The following is a 20,577-nucleotide window of genomic DNA, read 5'->3' on the forward strand; positions in this document are numbered from 1 at the left end:
CCCCCCCCCCCCCCATCGCTGTGTGAACGATGAGTATTTTATTAATCTTACACAATTTACCCAGGAAGTGGAACTGCTCATTTTTTTTTTTATTCAGCATATTAATTGACATGACAAAACATAAATCTTATGCGATTTACTCCGAGGACGTTTTGTCAGCAGGAAAACATCATATTGCTATTATCAACTACAACAGAAGATACAAGACGAGGGTTGCAAAATTCCAAGGTTTTTCGAACTGGGATTTCTGGAAATGTTGAATGGAATTTCGCCACCCACATGATGAGATGTCACCAGACAGGCAGCAGAGGTGTATTTTGAGAAGGAGGTCAGTTAGATTTCCTCCTCTGTTTGTACAGGTGGCGGGAATTGATGAGAAGCCCTGCAACAAACCAGACGATATTAAGTCAATGAACAGTTTATGCCTGAGGCGTCCATCTTTATATATGAGGGTGGGGCCTATGAGGCGTCCATCTTTATATATGAGGGTGGGGCCTATGAGGCGTCCATCTTTATATATGAGGGTGTGGCCTATGAGGCATCCATCTTTATATATGAGGGTGTGGCCTATGAGGCATCCATCTTTATATATGAGGGTGTGACCTATGAGGCGTCCATCTTTATATATGAGGGTGGGGCCTGTGGCATCCATCTTTATATATGAGGGTGTGACCTATGAGGCGTCCATCTTTATATGAGGGTGGGGCCTATGAGGCGTCCATCTTTATATATGAGGGTGTGACCTATGAGGCATCCATCTTTATATATGAGGGTGGGGCCTGAGGCATCCATCTTTATATATGAGGGTGGGGCCTATGAGGCATCCATCTTTATATATGAGGGTGTGACCTATGAGGCGTCCATCTTTATATATGAGGGTGGGGCCTGAGGCATCCATCTTTATATATGAGGGTGTGACCTATGAGGCGTCCATCTTTATATATGAGGGTGTGACCTATGAGGCGTCCATCTTTATATATGAGGGTGGGGCCTGAGGCATCCATCTTTATATATGAGGGTGTGACCTATGAGGCGTCCATCTTTATATATGAGGGTGGGGCCTATGAGGCGTCCATCTTTATATATGAGGGTGTGGCCTATGAGGCATCCATCTTTATATATGAGGGTGTGGCCTATGAGGCATCCATCTTTATATATGAGGGTGTGGCCTATGAGGCGTCCATCTTTATATATGAGGGTGTGACCTATGAGGCATCCATCTTTATATATGAGGGTGGGGCCTGTGGCATCCATCTTTATATATGAGGGTGTGACCTATGAGGCGTCCATCTTTATATATGAGGGTGGGGCCTGAGGCATCCATCTTTATATATGAGGGTGTGACCTATGAGGCGTCCATCTTTATATATGAGGGTGTGACCTATGAGGCGTCCATCTTTATATATGAGGGTGTGACCTATGAGGCGTCCATCTTTATATATGAGGGTGGGGCCTATGAGGCGTCCATCTTTATATATGAGGGTGTGACCTATGAGGCATCCATCTTTATATATGAGGGTGGGGCCTGAGGCATCCATCTTTATATATGAGGGTGTGACCTATGAGGCGTCCATCTTTATATATGAGGGTGTGACCTATGAGGCGTCCATCTTTATATATGAGGGTGTGACCTATGAGGCGTCCATCTTTATATATGAGGGTGTGACCTATGAGGCGTCCATCTTTATATATGAGGGTGTGACCTATGAGGCGTCCATCTTTATATATGAGGGTGGGGCCTGAGGCGTCCATCTTTATATATGAGGGTGTGACCTATGAGGCGTCCATCTTTATATATGAGGGTGGGGCCTGAGGCATCCATCTTTATATATGAGGGTGTGACCTATGAGGCGTCCATCTTTATATATGAGGGTGGGGCCTGAGGCATCCATCTTTATATATGAGGGTGTGACCTATGAGGCGTCCATCTTTATATATGAGGGTGTGACCTATGAGGCGTCCATCTTTATATATGAGGGTGGGGCCTGAGGCATCCATCTTTATATATGAGGGTGTGGCCTATGTTGTTACATGTACACAGCCTTTAAAGATGGACACCTCAATGTTGTCAGAAATAGTAATTACCCCACAACTGAAATATGTAGATTGTTCTTAAACATTAGGATACATTTTTAATGCCTATGATTGACAACTCACCGATGACCATGAGAGGTAGATAGATATAGAGGACACAGGAGAAGCTGACAGAGGAGCCCAGGGCCTCAGGTAGAGGGATACTGAACAGTCTGCTCTGGTCAAACACTGAGATGGACTGGACCACTGCAACCGCTGCAGAGGGGGAGAGAACTGTTGAGTAAATGGACTGGACCACTGGAGAGGTAGAGGGGGAGAGAGAACTGTTGAGTAAATGGACTGGACCACTGCAACCGCTGCAGAGGGGGGGAGAGAACTGTTGAGTAAATGGACTGGACCACTGCAACCGCTGCAGAGAGGGGGAGAACTGTTGAGTAAATGGACTGGACCACTGCAACCGCTGCAGAGAGGGGGAGAGAACTGTTGAGTAAATGGACTGGACCACTGCAACCGCTGCAGAGGGGGAGAGAACTGTTGAGTAAATGGACTGGACCACTGGAGAGGTAGCGGGGGAGAGAGACTGGACCACTGCAACCGCTGGAGAGGGGGAGAGAACTGTTGAGTAAATGGACTGGTCCACTGGAGAGGTAGAGGGGGAGAGAGAACTGTTGAGTAATTGGACTGGACCACTGGAGAGGTAGAGGGGGAGAGAGAACTGTTGAGTAAATGGACTGGACCACTGGAGAGAGAGGGGGAGAGAGAACTGTTGAGTAAATGGACTGGACCACTGGACAGGTAGAGGGGGAGAGAGAACTGTTGAGGTACATACACCTGTAAACTGACCTTCAGCCAGCAACCCCAGAAGGTCTAGGACTATCCCAACAGTGTCCCTATAAACTAACGCACCCCCAGAAGGTACAGGACTATCCCGGCGGTGTACCTGTCTATCCCGACGGTATCCCTATAAACTAACGCACCCCCAGAAGGTACAGGACTATCCCGACAGTGTCCCTATAAACTAACGCACCCCCAGAAGGTACAGGACTATCCCGACGGTGTCCCTATAAACTAACTCACCCCCAGAGGGTCTAGGACTATCCAGATGGTGTCCCTGTCTATCCCGACAGTGTCCCTTTAATCTAACGCACCCCCAGAGGGTACAAGACTATCCTGACGGTGTCCCTATAAACTAACGCAAGCCCAGAAGGTACAGGACTATCTCGGCGGTGTACCTGTCTATCCTGACGGTGTCCCTATAAACTAACGCACCCCCAGAAGGTACAGGACTATCCCGGCGGTGTCCCTTTCTATCCCGATGGTATCCCTATAAACTAACGCACCCCCAGAAGGTACAGGACTATCCCGACAGTGTCCCTATAAACTAACGCACCCCCAGAAGGTACAGGACTATCCCGGCGGTGTCCCTTTCTATCCCGATGGTATCCCTATAAACTAACGCACCCCCAGAAGGTACAGGACTATCCCGACAGTGTCCCTATAAACTAACGCACCCCCAGAAGGTACAGGACTATCCCGGCGGTGTCCCTTTCTATCCCGATGGTATCCCTATAAACTAACGCACCCCCAGAAGGTACATGACTATCCCGACAGTGTCCCTATAAACTAACGCACCCCCAGAAGGTACAGGACTATCCCGACAGTGTCCCTATAAACTAACGCACCCCCAGAAGGTACAGGACTATCCCGACGGTGTCCCTATAAACTAACGCACCCCCAGAAGGTACAGGACTATCCCGATGGTGTCCCTATAAACTAACGCACCCCCAGAGGGTCTAGGTCTATTCCGATGGTGTCCCTATAAACTAACGCACCCCCAGAGGGTCTAGGACTATCCCAACAGTGTCCCTGTCTATCCCGACGGTGTCCCTATAAACTAACGCACCCCCAGAGGGTCTAGGACTATCCCGACGGTGTCCCTATAAACTAACGCACCCCCAGAGGGTCTAGGACTATCCAGACGGTGTCCCTGTCTATCCCGACGGTGTCCCTGTAAACTAACTCACCTTCAGCCAGCACCCCAAGAGGGTACAGGACTATCCCGACGGTGTCCCTGTAAACTAACTCACCTTCAGCCAGCACCCCAAGAGGGTACAGGGGTATCCAGGCGGTGTACCTCAGCCAGGTGATTGTCTTCCACTCTGTGTCGATACAACCCAGCATGTAGAATGGATACCTGGGGGGGAGGAATGGACTTTCATTGGAATAAATAGCATCTCTAGTTCAAAAGCCTTCTGAAGACATAAAGTAAACCAAGAGGCTAACATCTACAGAGGAAACTGGACAGATCTGAAGACATAAAGTAAACCAAGAGGCTAACATCTACACAGGAAACCAGACAGATCTGAAGACAGAAAGTAAACCAAGAGGCTAACATCTACAGAGGAAACCGGACAGATCTGAAGACATAAACCAAGAGGCTAACATCTACAGAGGAAACCGGACAGATCTGAAGACATAAACCAAGAGGCTAACATCTACAGAGGAAACTGGACAGATCTGAAGACAGAAAGTAAACCAAGAGGCTAACATCTACAGAGGAAACCGGACAGATCTGAAGACAGAAAGTAAACCAAGAGGCTAACATCTACAGAGGAAACCGGACAGGTCTGAAGACATAAAGTAAACCAAGAGGCTAACATCTACACAGGAAACCGGACAGGTCTGAAGACATAAAGTAAACCAAGAGGCTAACATCTACACAGGAAACTGGACAGATCTGAAGACATAAAGTAAACCAAGAGGCTAACATCTACAGAGGAAACCGGACAGGTCTGAAGACATAAAGTAAACCAAGAGGCTAACATCTACAGAGGAAACCGGACAGGTCTGAAGACATAAAGTAAACCAAGGGGCTAACATCTACAGAGGAAACCGGACAGATCTGAAGACATAAACCAAGAGGCTAACATCTACAGAGGAAACCAGACAGATCTGAAGACAGAAAGTAAACCAAGAGGCTAACATCTACAGAGGAAACCGGACAGATCTGAAGACATAAAGTAAACCAAGAGGCTAACATCTACACAGGAAACCAGACAGATCTGAAGACATAAAGTAAACCATACATTTTCTCTGCTGGTATTCGTGAGCTACACACAGAGATCTATGTCAGTGTTGTGGTATGAAAGAGGCTAACATCTACACAGGAAACTGGACAGATAACACTATCATGATCTTACACATGAGTAATGATGCTGAGGAAGCTTCTTAATGATCGGCCATTTTGCTTCCACAGCCATACAACACACACACACAGACAGCATGAATGACCCCTTTATGTACAGTAGGCTTATAATACCACCTAAACATCTCTATAGCACCTACACATCTCTATACCCACCTAAACATCTCTATACCCACCTAAACATCTCTATACCCACCTAAACATCTCTATACCCACCTAAACATCTCTATACCCACCTAAACATCTCTATGGCACCTAAACATCTCTATGGCACCTAAACATCTCTATACCCACCTAAACATCTCTATAGCACCTAAACATCTCTATACCCACCTAAACATCTCTATACCCACCTAAACATCTCTATACCACCGAAACATCTCTATACCACCGAAACATCTCTATACCACCGAAACATCTCTATACCCACCTAAACATCTCTATACCCACCTAAACATCTCTATAGCACCTAAACATCTCTATAGCACCTAAACATCTCTATACCCACCTAAACATCTCTATACCACCTAAACATCTCTATACCACCTAAACATCTCTATAGCACCTAAACATCTCTATACCACCTAAAGATCTCTATACCACCTAAAGATCTCTATACCACTCCAGAGGTAGAGGACAGTATATTCCACCTAAACATCTCTATACCACCTAAACATCTCTATACCACCTAAACATCTCTATACCCACCTAAAGATCTCTATACCAACTAAACATCTCTATACCACCTAAACATCTCTATACCCACCTAAAGATCTCTATACCAACTAAACATCTCTATACCACCTAAAGATCTCTATACCACCTAAAGATCTCTATACCACCTAAAGATCTCTATACCACTCCAGAGGTAGAGGACAGTATATTCCACCTAAACATCTCTATACCACCTAAACATCTCTATACCACCTAAACATCTCTATACCCACCTAAAGATCTCTATACCAACTAAACATCTCTATACCCACCTAAAGATCTCTATAGCACCTAAACATCTCTATACCACCTAAAGATCTCTATAGCACTCCAGAGGTAGAGGACAGTATATACCACCTAAACATCTCTATACCACCTAAACATCTCTATACCCACCTAAAGATCTCTATACCCACCTAAAGATCTCTATAGCACTCCAGAGGTAGAGGACAGTATATACCACCTAAACATCTCTATACCCACCTAAAGATCTCTATACCACCTAAACATCTCTATACCACTCCAGAGGTAGAGGACAGTATATACCACCTAAACATCTCTATACCCACCTAAAGATCTCTATACCACCAAAACATCTCTATACCCACCTAAAGATCTCTATAGCACCTAAACATCTCTATACCCACCTAAACATCTCTATACCCACCTAAAGATCTCTATACCCACCTAAACATCTCTATACCCACCTAAAGATCTCTATAGCACCTAAACATCTCTATACCCACCTAAACATTTCTATACCACCTAAACATCTCTATACCACCTAAACATCTCTATACCACCTAAACATCTCTATACCCACCTAAACATCTCTATACCCACCTAAACATCTCTATACCCACCTAAAGATCTCTATACCCACCTAAACATCTCTATACCCACCTAAACATCTCTATAGCACCTAAACATCTCTATACCCACCTAAACATCTCTATAGCACCTAAACATCTCTATACCCACCTAAACATCTCTATACCCACCTAAACATCTCTATACCCACCTAAACATCTCTATAGCACCTAAACATCTCTATACCCACCTAAACATCTCTATAGCACCTAAACATCTCTATACCCACCTAAACATCTCTATACCCACCTAAACATCTCTATACCCACCTAAACATCTCTATAGCGCTCCAGAGGTAGAGGGCAGTATATAGCACCTAAACATCTCTATACCCACCTGAACATCTCTATACCCACCTAAAGATCTCTATAGCACCTAAACATCTCTATACCACCTAAAGATCTCTATACCACTCCAGAGGTAGAGGACAGTATATACCACATAAACATCTCTATACCACCTAAACATCTCTATACCCACCTAAACATCTCTATACCACCTAAAGATCTCTATACCACTCCAGAGGTAGAGGACAGTATATACCACATAAACATCTCTATACCCACCTAAAGATCTCTATAGCGCTCCAGAGGTAGAAGACAAAGAAGACCACTGGTTTGTTGTGCATCTCCTGCAGGCTGCCGAAGATGATGAAGAGGATGAAGTTCCTACCAACCACCTGGAGATGAAGAACACCACAGAGTCACCAGACAGACGTCTACTCCGCAGTACACAGAGTCACCAGACAGACGTCAGTACACAGAGTCACCAGACAGACGTCAGTACACAGAGTCACCCGACAGACGTCAGTACACAGAGTCACCCGACAGACGTCAGTACACAGAGTCACCCGACAGACGTCAGTACACAGAGTCACCCGACAGACGTCAGTACACAGAGTCACCAGACAGACGTCAGTACACAGAGTCACCAGACAGACGTCAGTACACAGAGTCACCAGACAGACGTCAGTACACAGAGTCACCCGACAGACGTCAGTACACAGAGTCACCAGACAGACGTCAGTACACAGAGTCACCAGACAGACGTCAGTACACAGAGTCACCAGACAGACGCCAGTACACAGAGTCACCAGACAGACGCCAGTACACAGAGTCACCAGACAGACGCCAGTACACAGAGTCACCCGACAGACGTCAGTACACAGAGTCACCCGACAGACGTCAGTACACAGAGTCACCCGACAGACGTCAGTACACAGAGTCACCAGACAGACGTCAGTACACAGAGTCACCAGACAGACGTCAGTACACAGAGTCACCCGACAGACGTCAGTACACAGAGTCACCCGACAGACGTCAGTACACAGAGTCACCCGACAGACGTCAGTACACAGAGTCACCAGACAGACGTCAGTACACAGAGTCACCAGACAGACGTCAGTACACAGAGTCACCAGACAGACGTCAGTACACAGTCACCAGACAGACGTCAGTACACAGAGTCACCCGACAGACGTCAGTACACAGAGTCACCCGACAGACGTCAGTACACAGAGTCACCCGACAGACGTCAGTACACAGAGTCACCCGACAGACGTCAGTACACAGAGTCACCCGACAGACGTCAGTACACAGAGTCACCAGACAGACGTCAGTACACAGAGTCACCCGACAGACGTCAGTACACAGAGTCACCCGACAGACGTCAGTACACAGAGTCACCAGACAGACGTCTACTCTGCAGTACACAGTCACCCGACAGACGTCAGTACACAGAGTCACCCGACAGGCGTCAGTACACAGAGTCACCCGACAGACGTCAGTACACAGAGTCACCAGACAGGCGTCAGTACACAGAGTCACCCGACAGACGTCAGTACACAGAGTCACCAGACAGACGTCAGTACACAGAGTCACCCGACAGACGTCAGTACACAGAGTCACCAGACAGACGTCAGTACACAGAGTCACCAGACAGACCTCTACTCCGCAGTACACAGAGTCACCAGACACGCAGAGAATATTGCTTTACAAAAATACAATTGTATAGAATGTTAGAAAAATAATTGTATAATTTATTTTTTTAAATGTAAACCTTTGGTAACACCTAATAACAATTTTATGAATATGCTATTACAAATGTTGAGTATAATAAGTGACCGCAGTAAACTACCTGTGTTCCATGATGCTGTGGACTATGACGAACGACCCCAGTAAACTACCTGTGTTCCATGATGCTGTGGACTATGACGAACGACCCCAGTAAACTACCTGTGTTCCATGATGCTGTGGACTATGATGAACGACCACAGTAAACTACCTGTGTTCCATGATGCTGACGGTGTTGTGGAGTATGACGAACGACCCCAGTAAACTACCTGTGTTCCATGATGCTGTCGGTGTTGTGGAGTATGACGAACGACCCCAGTAAACTACCTGTGTTCCATGATGCTGTGGACTATGAAGAACGACCCCAGTAAACTACCTGTGTTCCATGATGCTGTGGACTATGATGAACGACCCCAGTAAACTACCTGTGTTCCATGATGCTGTCGGTGTTGTGGACTATGACGAACGACCACAGTAAACTACCTGTGTTCCATGATGTTGTGGACTATGATGAACGACCACAGTAAACTACCTGTGTTCCATGATGCTGTCGGTGTTGTGGACTATGACGAACGACCACAGTAAACTACCTGTGTTCCATGATGCTGACGGTGTTGTGGACTATGACGAACGACCCCAGTAAACTACCTGTGTTCCATGATGCTGTCGGTGTTGTGGAGTATGACGAACGACCCCAGTAAACTACCTGTGTTCCATGATGCTGTCGGTGTTGTGGAGTATGACGAACGACCCCAGTAAACTACCTGTGTTCCATGATGATGTGGACTATGATGAACGACCCCAGTAAACTACCTGTGTTCCATGATGATGTGGACTATGATGAACGACCCCAGTAAACTACCTGTGTTCCATGATGATGTGGACTATGACGAACAACCGCAGTAAACTACCTGTGTTCCATGATGATGTGGACTATGATGAACGACCGCAGTAAACTACCTGTGTTCCATGATGCTGTGGACTATGATGAACGACCACAGTAAACTACCTGTGTTCCATGATGATGTGGACTATGACGAACGACCCCAGTAAACTACCTGTGTTCCATGATGCTGTCGGTGTTGTGGAGTATGACGAACGACCCCAGTAAACTACCTGTGTTCCATGATGCTGTGGACTATGATGAACGACCCCAGTAAACTACCTGTGTTCCATGATGCTGTCGGTGTTGTGGACTATGACGAACGACCGCAGTAAACTACCTGTGTTCCATGATGCTGTCGGTGTTGTGGACTATGATGATCGACCCCAGTAAACTACCTGTGTTCCATGATGCTGTCGGTGTGTACCAGTACCTGTATAAAAGCAGGAACCACAGCAGTCTTGACCACTCCAAACATAGCATTGAGGACTTCAACACTGGCTAATATTTGGCAGAAAAACATCACATCGGAGATGGTGTAGAACGTGTCAGAGAGAGAATCTGAAAAGGGGAAAAACAGTTGAAAATATGTCCTGTCATGTCCTTCACTGCCAGACAGAGTTTACAAATCTACACTGTTTTCTGAACAATTGGCAAACTCAGCCAGACTGGCACCCAGGCTCAAACAACGTCATGTCTAACTGAAGGGATTCACCTTGATCCCGGTATAAAGAGTGATTCACCTTGATCCCAGTATAAAGAGTGATTCACCTTGATCCCAGTATAAAGAGTGATTCACCTTGTCCCAGTATAAAGAGTGATTCACCTTGATCCCGGTATAAAGAGTGATTCACCTTGTCCCAGTATAAAGAGTGATTCACCTTGATCCCGGTATAAATAGTGATTCACCTTGTCCCGGTATAAAGAGTGATTCACCTTGATCCCGGTATAAATAGTGATTCACCTTGATCCCGGTATAAATAGTGATTCACCTTGTCCCAGTATAAAGAGTGATTCACCTTGATCCCGGTATAAAGAGTGATTCACCTTGATCCCGGTATAAAGAGTGATTCACCTTGATCCCGGTATAAAGAGTGATTCACCTTGATCCCGGTATAAAGAGTGATTCACCTTGATCCCGGTATAAAGAGTGATTCACCTTGATCCCGGTATAAAGAGTGATTCACCTTGATCCCGGTATAAAGAGTGATTCACCTTGATCCCAGTATAAAGAGTGATTCACCTTGATCCCGGTATAAAGAGTGATTCACCTTGATCCCAGTATAAAGAGTGATTCACCTTGATCCCGGTATAAAGAGTGATTCACCTTGATCCCAGTATAAAGAGTGATTCACCTTGATCCCGGTATAAAGAGTGATTCACCTTGTCCCCGGTATAAAGAGTGATTCACCTTGTCCCAGTATAAAGAGTGATTCACCTTGTCCCAGTATAAAGAGTGATTCACCTTGTCCCAGTATAAAGAGTGATTCACCTTGATCCCGGTATAAAGAGTGATTCACCTTGTCCCAGTATAAAGAGTGATTCACCTTGATCCCGGTATAAAGAGTGATTCACCTTGTCCCAGTATAAAGAGTGATTCACCTTGACCCAGTATAAAGAGTGATTCACCTTGTCCCAGTATAAAGAGTGATTCACCTTGTCCCAGTATAAAGAGTGATTCACCTTGTCCCGGTATAAAGAGTGATTCACCTTGTCCCGGTATAAAGAGTGATTCACCTTGTCCCGGTATAAAGAGTGATTCACCTTGTCCCAGTATAAAGAGTGATTCACCTTGATCCCAGTATAAAGAGTGATTCACCTTGTCCCAGTATAAAGAGTGATTCACCTTGATCCCAGTATAAAGAGTGATTCACCTTGATCCCGGTATAAAGAGTGATTCACCTTGTTCCCAGTATAAAGAGTGATTCACCTTGATCCCGGTATAAAGAGTGATTCACCTTGATCCCAGTATAAAGAGTGATTCACCTTGTTCCCAGTATAAAGAGTGATTCACCTTGATCCCAGTATAAAGAGTGATTCACCTTGATCCCAGTATAAAGAGTGATTCACCTTGTCCCAGTATAAAGAGTGATTCACCTTGTCCCAGTATAAAGAGTGATTCACCTTGTCCCGGTATAAAGAGTGATTCACCTTGTCCCAGTATAAAGAGTGATCCACCTTGATCCCAGTATAAAGAGTGATTCACCTTGACCCAGTATAAAGAGTGATTCACCTTGTCCCAGTATAAAGAGTGATTCACCTTGTCCCAGTATAAAGAGTGATTCACCTTGTCCCAGTATAAAGAGTGATTCACCTTGATCCCGGTATAAAGAGTGATTCACCTTGTCCCGGTATAAAGAGTGATTCACCTTGTCCCGGTATAAAGAGTGATTCACCTTGTCCCGGTATAAAGAGTGATTCACCTTGTCCCAGTATAAAGAGTGATTCACCTTGATCCCGGTATAAAGAGTGATTCACCTTGATCCCAGTATAAAGAGTGATTCACCTTGTCCCAGTATAAAGAGTGATTCACCTTGTCCCAGTATAAAGAGTGATTCACCTTGATCCCGGTATAAATAGTGATTCACCTTGTCCCAGTATAAAGAGTGATTCACCTTGATCCCAGTATAAAGAGTGATTCACCTTGACCCAGTATAAAGAGTGATTCACCTTGTCCCAGTATAAAGAGTGATTCACCTTGATCCCAGTATAAAGAGTGATTCACCTTGTCCCAGTATAAAGAGTGATTCACCTTGTCCCAGTATAAAGAGTGATTCACCTTGTCCCAGTATAAAGAGTGATTCACCTTGTCCCAGTATAAAGAGTGATTCACCTTGATCCCAGTATAAAGAGTGATTCACCTTGTCCCAGTATAAAGAGTGATTCACCTTGTCCCGGTATAAAGAGTGATTCACCTTGTCCCGGTATAAAGAGTGATTCACCTTGTCCCGGTATAAAGAGTGATTCACCTTGATCCCAGTATAAAGAGTGATTCACCTTGATCCCGGTATAAAGAGTGATTCACCTTGTCCCAGTATAAAGAGTGATTCACCTTGTCCCCGGTATAAAGAGTGATTCACCTTGTCCCCGGTATAAAGAGTGATTCACCTTGTCCCAGTATAAAGAGTGATTCACCTTGATCCCAGTATAAATAGTGATTCACCTTGTCCCAGTATAAAGAGTGATTCACCTTGATCCCAGTATAAAGAGTGATTCACCTTGATCCCAGTATAAAGAGTGATTCACCTTGTCCCAGTATAAAGAGTGATTCACCTTGATCCCGGTATAAAGAGTGATTCACCTTGTCCCGGTATAAAGAGTGATTCACCTTGATCCCAGTATAAAGAGTGATTCACCTTGATCCCAGTATAAAGAGTGATTCACCTTGTCCCAGTATAAAGAGTGATTCACCTTGACCCAGTATAAAGAGTGATTCACCTTGATCCCAGTATAAAGAGTGATTCACCTTGTCCCGGTATAAAGAGTGATTCACCTTGTCCCGGTATAAAGAGTGATTCACCTTGTCCCGGTATAAAGAGTGATTCACCTTGTCCCGGTATAAAGAGTGATTCACCTTGTCCCAGTATAAAGAGTGATTCACCTTGATCCCAGTATAAAGAGTGATTCACCTTGTCCCAGTATAAAGAGTGATTCACCTTGATCCCAGTATAAAGAGTGATTCACCTTGATCCCAGTATAAAGAGTGATTCACCTTGTCCCAGTATAAAGAGTGATTCACCTTGTCCCAGTATAAAGACTGATTCACCTTGATCCCAGTATAAAGACTGATTCACCTTGATCCCAGTATAAAGACTGATTCACCTTGTCCCAGTATAAAGAGTGATTCACCTTGATCCCAGTATAAAGAGTGATTCACCTTGATCCCAGTATAAAGAGTGATTCACCTTGATCCCAGTATAAAGAGTGATTCACCTTGATCCCAGTATAAAGAGTGATTCACCTTGATCCCGGTATAAAGAGTGATTCACCTTGATCCCGGTATAAAGAGTGATTCACCTTGATCCCAGTATAAAGAGTGATTCACCTTGATCCCGGTATAAAGAGTGATTCACCTTGTCCCGGTATAAAGAGTGATTCACCTTGTCCCGGTATAAAGAGTGATTCACCTTGATCCCAGTATAAAGAGTGATTCACCTTGATCCCAGTATAAAGAGTGATTCACCTTGTCCCGGTATAAAGAGTGATTCACCTTGATCCCGGTATAAAGAGTGATTCACCTTGTCCCAGTATAAAGAGTGATTCACCTTGATCCCGGTATAAAGAGTGATTCACCTTGATCCCGGTATAAAGAGTGATTCACCTTGATCCCAGTATAAAGAGTGATTCACCTTGATCCCGGTATAAAGAGTGATTCACCTTGTCCCAGTATAAAGAGTGATTCACCTTGATCCCGGTATAAAGAGTGATTCACCTTGTCCCAGTATAAAGAGTGATTCACCTTGATCCCAGTATAAAGAGTGATTCACCTTGTCCCAGTATAAAGAGTGATTCACCTTGATCCCAGTATAAAGAGTGATTCACCTTGATCCCGGTATAAAGAGTGATTCACCTTGATCCCAGTATAAAGAGTGATTCACCTTGATCCCGGTATAAAGAGTGATTCACCTTGTCCCGGTATAAAGAGTGATTCACCTTGTCCCGGTATAAAGAGTGATTCACCTTGTCCCAGTATAAAGAGTGATTCACCTTGATCCCAGTATAAAGAGTGATTCACCTTGTCCCAGTATAAAGAGTGATTCACCTTGTCCCAGTATAAAGAGTGATTCACCTTGATCCCAGTATAAAGAGTGATTCACCTTGTCCCAGTATAAAGAGTGATTCACCTTGATCCCAGTATAAAGAGTGATTCACCTTGTCCCAGTATAAAGAGTGATTCACCTTGATCCCGGTATAAAGAGTGATTCACCTTGGTCCCGGTATAAAGAGTGATTCACCTTGATCCCAGTATAAAGAGTGATTCACCTTGTCCCAGTATAAAGAGTGATTCACCTTGATCCCTGTATAAAGAGTGATTCACCTTGTCCCAGTATAAAGAGTGATTCACCTTGATCCCGGTATAAAGAGTGATTCACCTTGTCCCAGTATAAAGAGTGATTCACCTTGATCCCAGTATAAAGAGTGATTCACCTTGATCCCGGTATAAAGAGTGATTCACCTTGTCCCAGTATAAAGAGTGATTCACCTTGATCCCAGTATAAAGAGTGATTCACCTTGTCCCAGTATAAAGAGTGATTCACCTTGTCCCGGTATAAAGAGTGATTCACCTTGATCCCAGTATAAAGAGTGATTCACCTTGTCCCAGTATAAAGAGTGATTCACCTTGTCCCGGTATAAAGAGTGATTCACCTTGTCCCGGTATAAAGAGTGATTCACCTTGTCCCAGTATAAAGAGTGATTCACCTTGATCCCGGTATAAAGAGTGATTCACCTTGATCCCAGTATAAAGAGTGATTCACCTTGTCCCAGTATAAAGAGTGATTCACCTTGTCCCAGTATAAAGAGTGATTCACCTTGATCCCGGTATAAATAGTGATTCACCTTGTCCCAGTATAAAGAGTGATTCACCTTGATCCCAGTATAAAGAGTGATTCACCTTGATCCCAGTATAAAGAGTGATTCACCTTGTCCCGGTATAAAGAGTGATTCACCTTGTCCCAGTATAAAGAGTGATTCACCTTGATCCCAGTATAAAGAGTGATTCACCTTGTCCCCGGTATAAAGAGTGATTCACCTTGTCCCCGGTATAAAGAGTGATTCACCTTGTCCCAGTATAAAGAGTGATTCACCTTGATCCCAGTATAAAGAGTGATTCACCTTGTCCCGGTATAAAGAGTGATTCACCTTGATCCCAGTATAAAGAGTGATTCACCTTGATCCCAGTATAAAGAGTGATTCACCTTGTCCCGGTATAAAGAGTGATTCACCTTGTCCCGGTATAAAGAGTGTTTCACCTTGTCCCGGTATAAAGAGTGATTCACCTTGTCCCGGTATAAAGAGTGATTCACCTTGTCCCAGTATAAAGAGTGATTCACCTTGTCCCAGTATAAAGAGTGATTCACCTTGTCCCAGTATAAAGAGTGATTCACCTTGATCCCAGTATAAAGAGTGATTCACCTTGTCCCAGTATAAAGAGTGATTCACCTTGATCCCAGTATAAAGAGTGATTCACCTTGTCCCAGTATAAAGAGTGATTCACCTTGTCCCAGTATAAAGAGTGATTCACCTTGTCCCAGTATAAAGAGTGATTCACCTTGTCCCAGTATAAAGAGTGATTCACCTTGATCCCGGTATAAAGAGTGATTCACCTTGTCCCAGTATAAAGAGTGATTCACCTTGTCCCAGTATAAAGAGTGATTCACCTTGTCCCGGTATAAAGAGTGATTCACCTTGTCCCAGTATAAAGAGTGATTCACCTTGTCCCGGTATAAAGAGTGATTCACCTTGTCCCAGTATAAAGAGTGATTCACCTTGTCCCAGTATAAAGAGTGATTCACCTTGTCCCAGTATAAAGAGTGATTCACCTTGATCCCAGTATAAAGAGTGATTCACCTTGATCCCAGTATAAATAGTGATTCACCTTGTCCCAGTATAAAGAGTGATTCACCTTGATCCCAGTATAAAGAGTGATTCACCTTGATCCCAGTATAAAGAGTGATTCACCTTGATCCCAGTATAAAGAGTGATTCACCTTGATCCCAGTATAAATAGTGATTCACCTTGATCCCAGTATAAATAGTGATTCACCTTGTCCCAGTATAAAGAGTGATTCACCTTGATCCCAGTATAAAGAGTGATTCACCTTGTCCCCGGTATAAATAGTGATTCACCTTGTCCCCGGTATAAATAGTGATTCACCTTGTCCCAGTATAAAGAGTGATTCACCTTGTCCCAGTATAAAGAGTGATTCACCTTGATCCCAGTATAAAGAGTGATTCACCTTGTCCCAGTATAAAGAGTGATTCACCTTGTCCCAGTATAAAGAGTGATTCACCTTGACCCAGTATAAAGAGTGATTCACCTTGTCCCCGGTATAAATAGTGATTCACCTTGTCCCCGGTATAAATAGTGATTCACCTTGTCCCAGTATAAAGAGTCTGACGGTCATGTTGACAAAGATCCAGGAGAAGCCCAAGAACTGAATCAGGTTGTAGGTGAACAGAAAACCTTTCTTCAGAGTGATGAATGCTGGGAAGAAATTCACAATATAGGTCACATGTCACATTCTCTGCCTAGATTTCTTACACATAAAAATACAGTCTGTTATACTCTCAGTCCTCTGACAGCCTTCAACTAGTTAAATACAGTCTGTTATACTCACAGTCCTCTGACAGCCTTCAACTAGTTAAATACAGTCTGTTATACTCACAGTCCTCTGACAGCCTTCAACTAGTTAAATACAGTCTGTTATACTCACAGTCCTCAACTAGTTAAATACAGTCTGTTATACTCACAGTCCTCAACTAGTTAAATACAGTCTGTTATACTCACAGTCCTCAACTAGTTAAATACAGTCTGTTATACTCACAGTCCTCAACTAGTTAAATACAGTCTGTTATACTCACAGTCCTCAACTAGTTAAATACAGTCTGTTATACTCACAGTCCTCAACTAGTTAAATACAGTCTGTTATACTCTCAGTCCTCAACTAGTTAAATACAGTCTGTTATACTCACAGTCCTCAACTAGTTAAATACAGTCTGTTATACTCACAGTCCTCTGGCAGCCTTCAACTAGTTAAATACAGTCTGTTATACTCACAGTCCTCAACTAGTTAAATACAGTCTGTTATACTCACAGTCCTCTGACAGCCTTCAACTAGTTAAATACAGTCTGTTATACTCACAGTCCTCAACTAGTTAAATACAGTCTGTTATACTCACAGTCCTCTGACAGCCCTCAACTAGTTAAATACAGTCTGTTATACTCACAGTCCTCAACTAGTTAAATACAGTCTGTTATACTCACAGTCCTCAACTAGTTAAATACAGTCTGTTATACTCTCAGTCCTCAACTAGTTAAATACAGTCTGTTATACTCACAGTCCTCAACTAGTTAAATACAGTCTGTTATACTCACAGTCCTCAACTAGTTAAATACAGTCTGTTATACTCACAGTCCTCAACTAGTTAAATACAGTCTGTTATACTCACAGTCCTCAACTAGTTAAATACAGTCTGTTATACTCACAGTCCTCAACTAGTTAAATACAGTCTGTTATACTCACAGTCCTCAACTAGTTAAATACAGTCTGTTATACTCACAGTCCTCAACTAGTTAAATACAGTCTGTTATACTCACAGTCCTCAACTAGTTAAATACAGTCTGTTATACTCACAGTCCTCTGACAGCCCTCAACTAGTTAAATACAGTCTGTTATACTCACAGTCCTCAACTAGTTAAATACAGTCTGTTATACTCACAGTCCTCAACTAGTTAAATACAGTCTGTTATACTCTCAGTCCTCAACTAGTTAAATACAGTCTGTTATACTCACAGTCCTCAACTAGTTAAATACAGTCTGTTATACTCACAGTCCTCAACTAGTTAAATACAGTCTGTTATTCTCACAGTCCTCAACTAGTTAAATACAGTCTGTTATACTCACAGTCCTCAACTAGTTAAATACAGTCTGTTATACTCACAGTCCTCAACTAGTTAAATACAGTCTGTTATACTCACAGTCCTCAACTAGTTAAATACAGTCTGTTATACTCACAGTCCTCAACTAGTTAAATACAGTCTGTTATACTCACAGTCCTCAACTAGTTAAATACAGTCTGTTATACTCACAGTCCTCAACTAGTTAAATACAGTCTGTTATACTCTCAGTCCTCAACTAGTTAAATACAGTCTGTTATACTCTCAGTCCTCAACTAGTTAAATACAGTCTGTTATACTCACAGTCCTCAACTAGTTAAATACAGTCTGTTATACTCTCAGTCCTCAACTAGTTAAATACAGTCTGTTATACTCACAGTCCTCAACTAGTTAAATACAGTCTGTTATACTCACAGTCCTCAACTAGTTAAATACAGTCTGTTATACTCTCAGTCCTCAACTAGTTAAATACAGTCTGTTATACTCACAGTCCTCAACAAGTTAAATACAGTCTGTTATACTCACAGTCCTCAACTAGTTAAATACAGTCTGTTATACTCACAGTCCTCAACTAGTTAAATACAGTCTGTTATACTCACAGTCCTCAACTAGTTAAATACAGTCTGTTATACTCACAGTCCTCAACTAGTTAAATACAGTCTGTTATACTCTCAGTCCTCAACTAGTTAAATACAGTCTGTTATACTCACAGTCCTCAACTAGTTAAATACAGTCTGTTATACTCACAGTCCTCAACTAGTTAAATACAGTCTGTTATACTCTCAGTCCTCAACTAGTTAAATACAGTCTGTTATACTCTCAGTCCTCAACTAGTTAAATACAGTCTGTTATACTCACAGTCCTCAACTAGTTAAATACAGTCTGTTATACTCACAGTCCTCTGGCAGCCTTCAACTAGTTAAATACAGTCTGTTATACTCACAGTCCTCTGACAGTCCTCAACTAGTTAAATACAGTCTGTTATACTCACAGTCCTCAACTAGTTAAATACAGTCTGTTATACTCACAGTCCTCTGGCAGTCCTCAACTAGTTAAATACAGTCTGTTATACTCACAGTCCTCAACTAGTTAAATACAGTCTGTTATACTCACAGTCCTCAACTAGTTAAATACAGTCTGTTATACTCACAGTCCTCTGGCAGCCTTCAACTAGTTAAATACAGTCTGTTATACTCACAGTCTTCAACTAGTTAAATACAGTCTGTTATACTCACAGTCCTCTGACAGTCCTCAACTAGTTAAATACAGTCTGTTATACTCACAGTCTTCAACTAGTTAAATACAGTCTGTTATATTCACAGTCCTCAACTAGTTAAATACAGTCTGTTATACTCACAGTCCTCAACTAGTTAAATACAGTCTGTTATACTCACAGTCCTCAACTAGTTAAATACAGTCTGTTATACTCACAGTCCTCAACTAGTTAAATACAGTCTGTTATACTCACAGTCCTCAACTAGTTAAATACAGTCTGTTATACTCACAGTCCTCAACTAGTTAAATATAGTCTGTTATACTCACAGTCCTCAACTAGTTAAATACAGTCTGTTATACTCACAGTCCTCAACTAGTTAAATACAGTCTGTTATACTCACAGTCCTCAACTAGTTAAATACAGTCTGTTATACTCACAGTCCTCTGACAGTCCTCAACTAGTTAAATACAGTCTGTTATACTCACAGTCCTCAACTAGTTAAATACAGTCTGTTATTCTCACAGTCCTCAACTAGTTAAATACAGTCTGTTATACTCTGTCCTCAACTAGTTAAATACAGTCTGTTATACTCACAGTCCTCAACTAGTTAAATACAGTCTGTTATACTCACAGTCCTCTGGCAGCCTTCAACTAGTTAAATACAGTCTGTTATACTCACAGTCCTCAACTAGTTAAATACAGTCTGTTATACTCACAGTCCTCAACTAGTTAAATACAGTCTGTTATACTCACAGTCCTCAACTAGTTAAATACAGTCTGTTATACTCACAGTCCTCAACTAGTTAAATACAGTCTGTTATACTCACAGTCCTCAACTAGTTAAATACAGTCTGTTATACTCACAGTCCTCAACTAGTTAAATACAGTCTGTTATACTCACAGTCCTCAACTAGTTAAATACAGTCTGTTATACTCACAGTCCTCAACTAGTTAAATACAGTCT

The 20,577-nt window shown here is 42.9% G+C and overlaps 1 protein-coding gene across 1 annotated transcript in view; it reads right to left on the bottom strand.

The window, feature by feature from the left end:
* Nucleotides 1-68: 68 nt before the first annotated feature.
* LOC129841827 (very-long-chain (3R)-3-hydroxyacyl-CoA dehydratase-like) overlaps nt 69-20,577 on the bottom strand; it is a 26,884-nt gene continuing 6,375 nt past the window's right edge. The window contains exons 6-11 of the mRNA XM_055910124.1: nt 16,874-16,984; nt 10,212-10,339; nt 7,390-7,502; nt 4,122-4,228; nt 2,158-2,289; nt 69-382 (exon numbers count right to left, since the gene is read on the bottom strand). Of these exons, the coding sequence (XP_055766099.1) occupies nt 330-382; nt 2,158-2,289; nt 4,122-4,228; nt 7,390-7,502; nt 10,212-10,339; nt 16,874-16,984 (644 nt within the window). The 3' untranslated portion in view covers nt 69-329. The remainder of the gene's footprint in view (nt 383-2,157; nt 2,290-4,121; nt 4,229-7,389; nt 7,503-10,211; nt 10,340-16,873; nt 16,985-20,577) is intronic.

Source organism: Salvelinus fontinalis, unplaced genomic scaffold, assembly GCF_029448725.1.
Source record: "Salvelinus fontinalis isolate EN_2023a unplaced genomic scaffold, ASM2944872v1 scaffold_0001, whole genome shotgun sequence".
NCBI lineage: Eukaryota > Metazoa > Chordata > Actinopteri > Salmoniformes > Salmonidae > Salvelinus > Salvelinus fontinalis.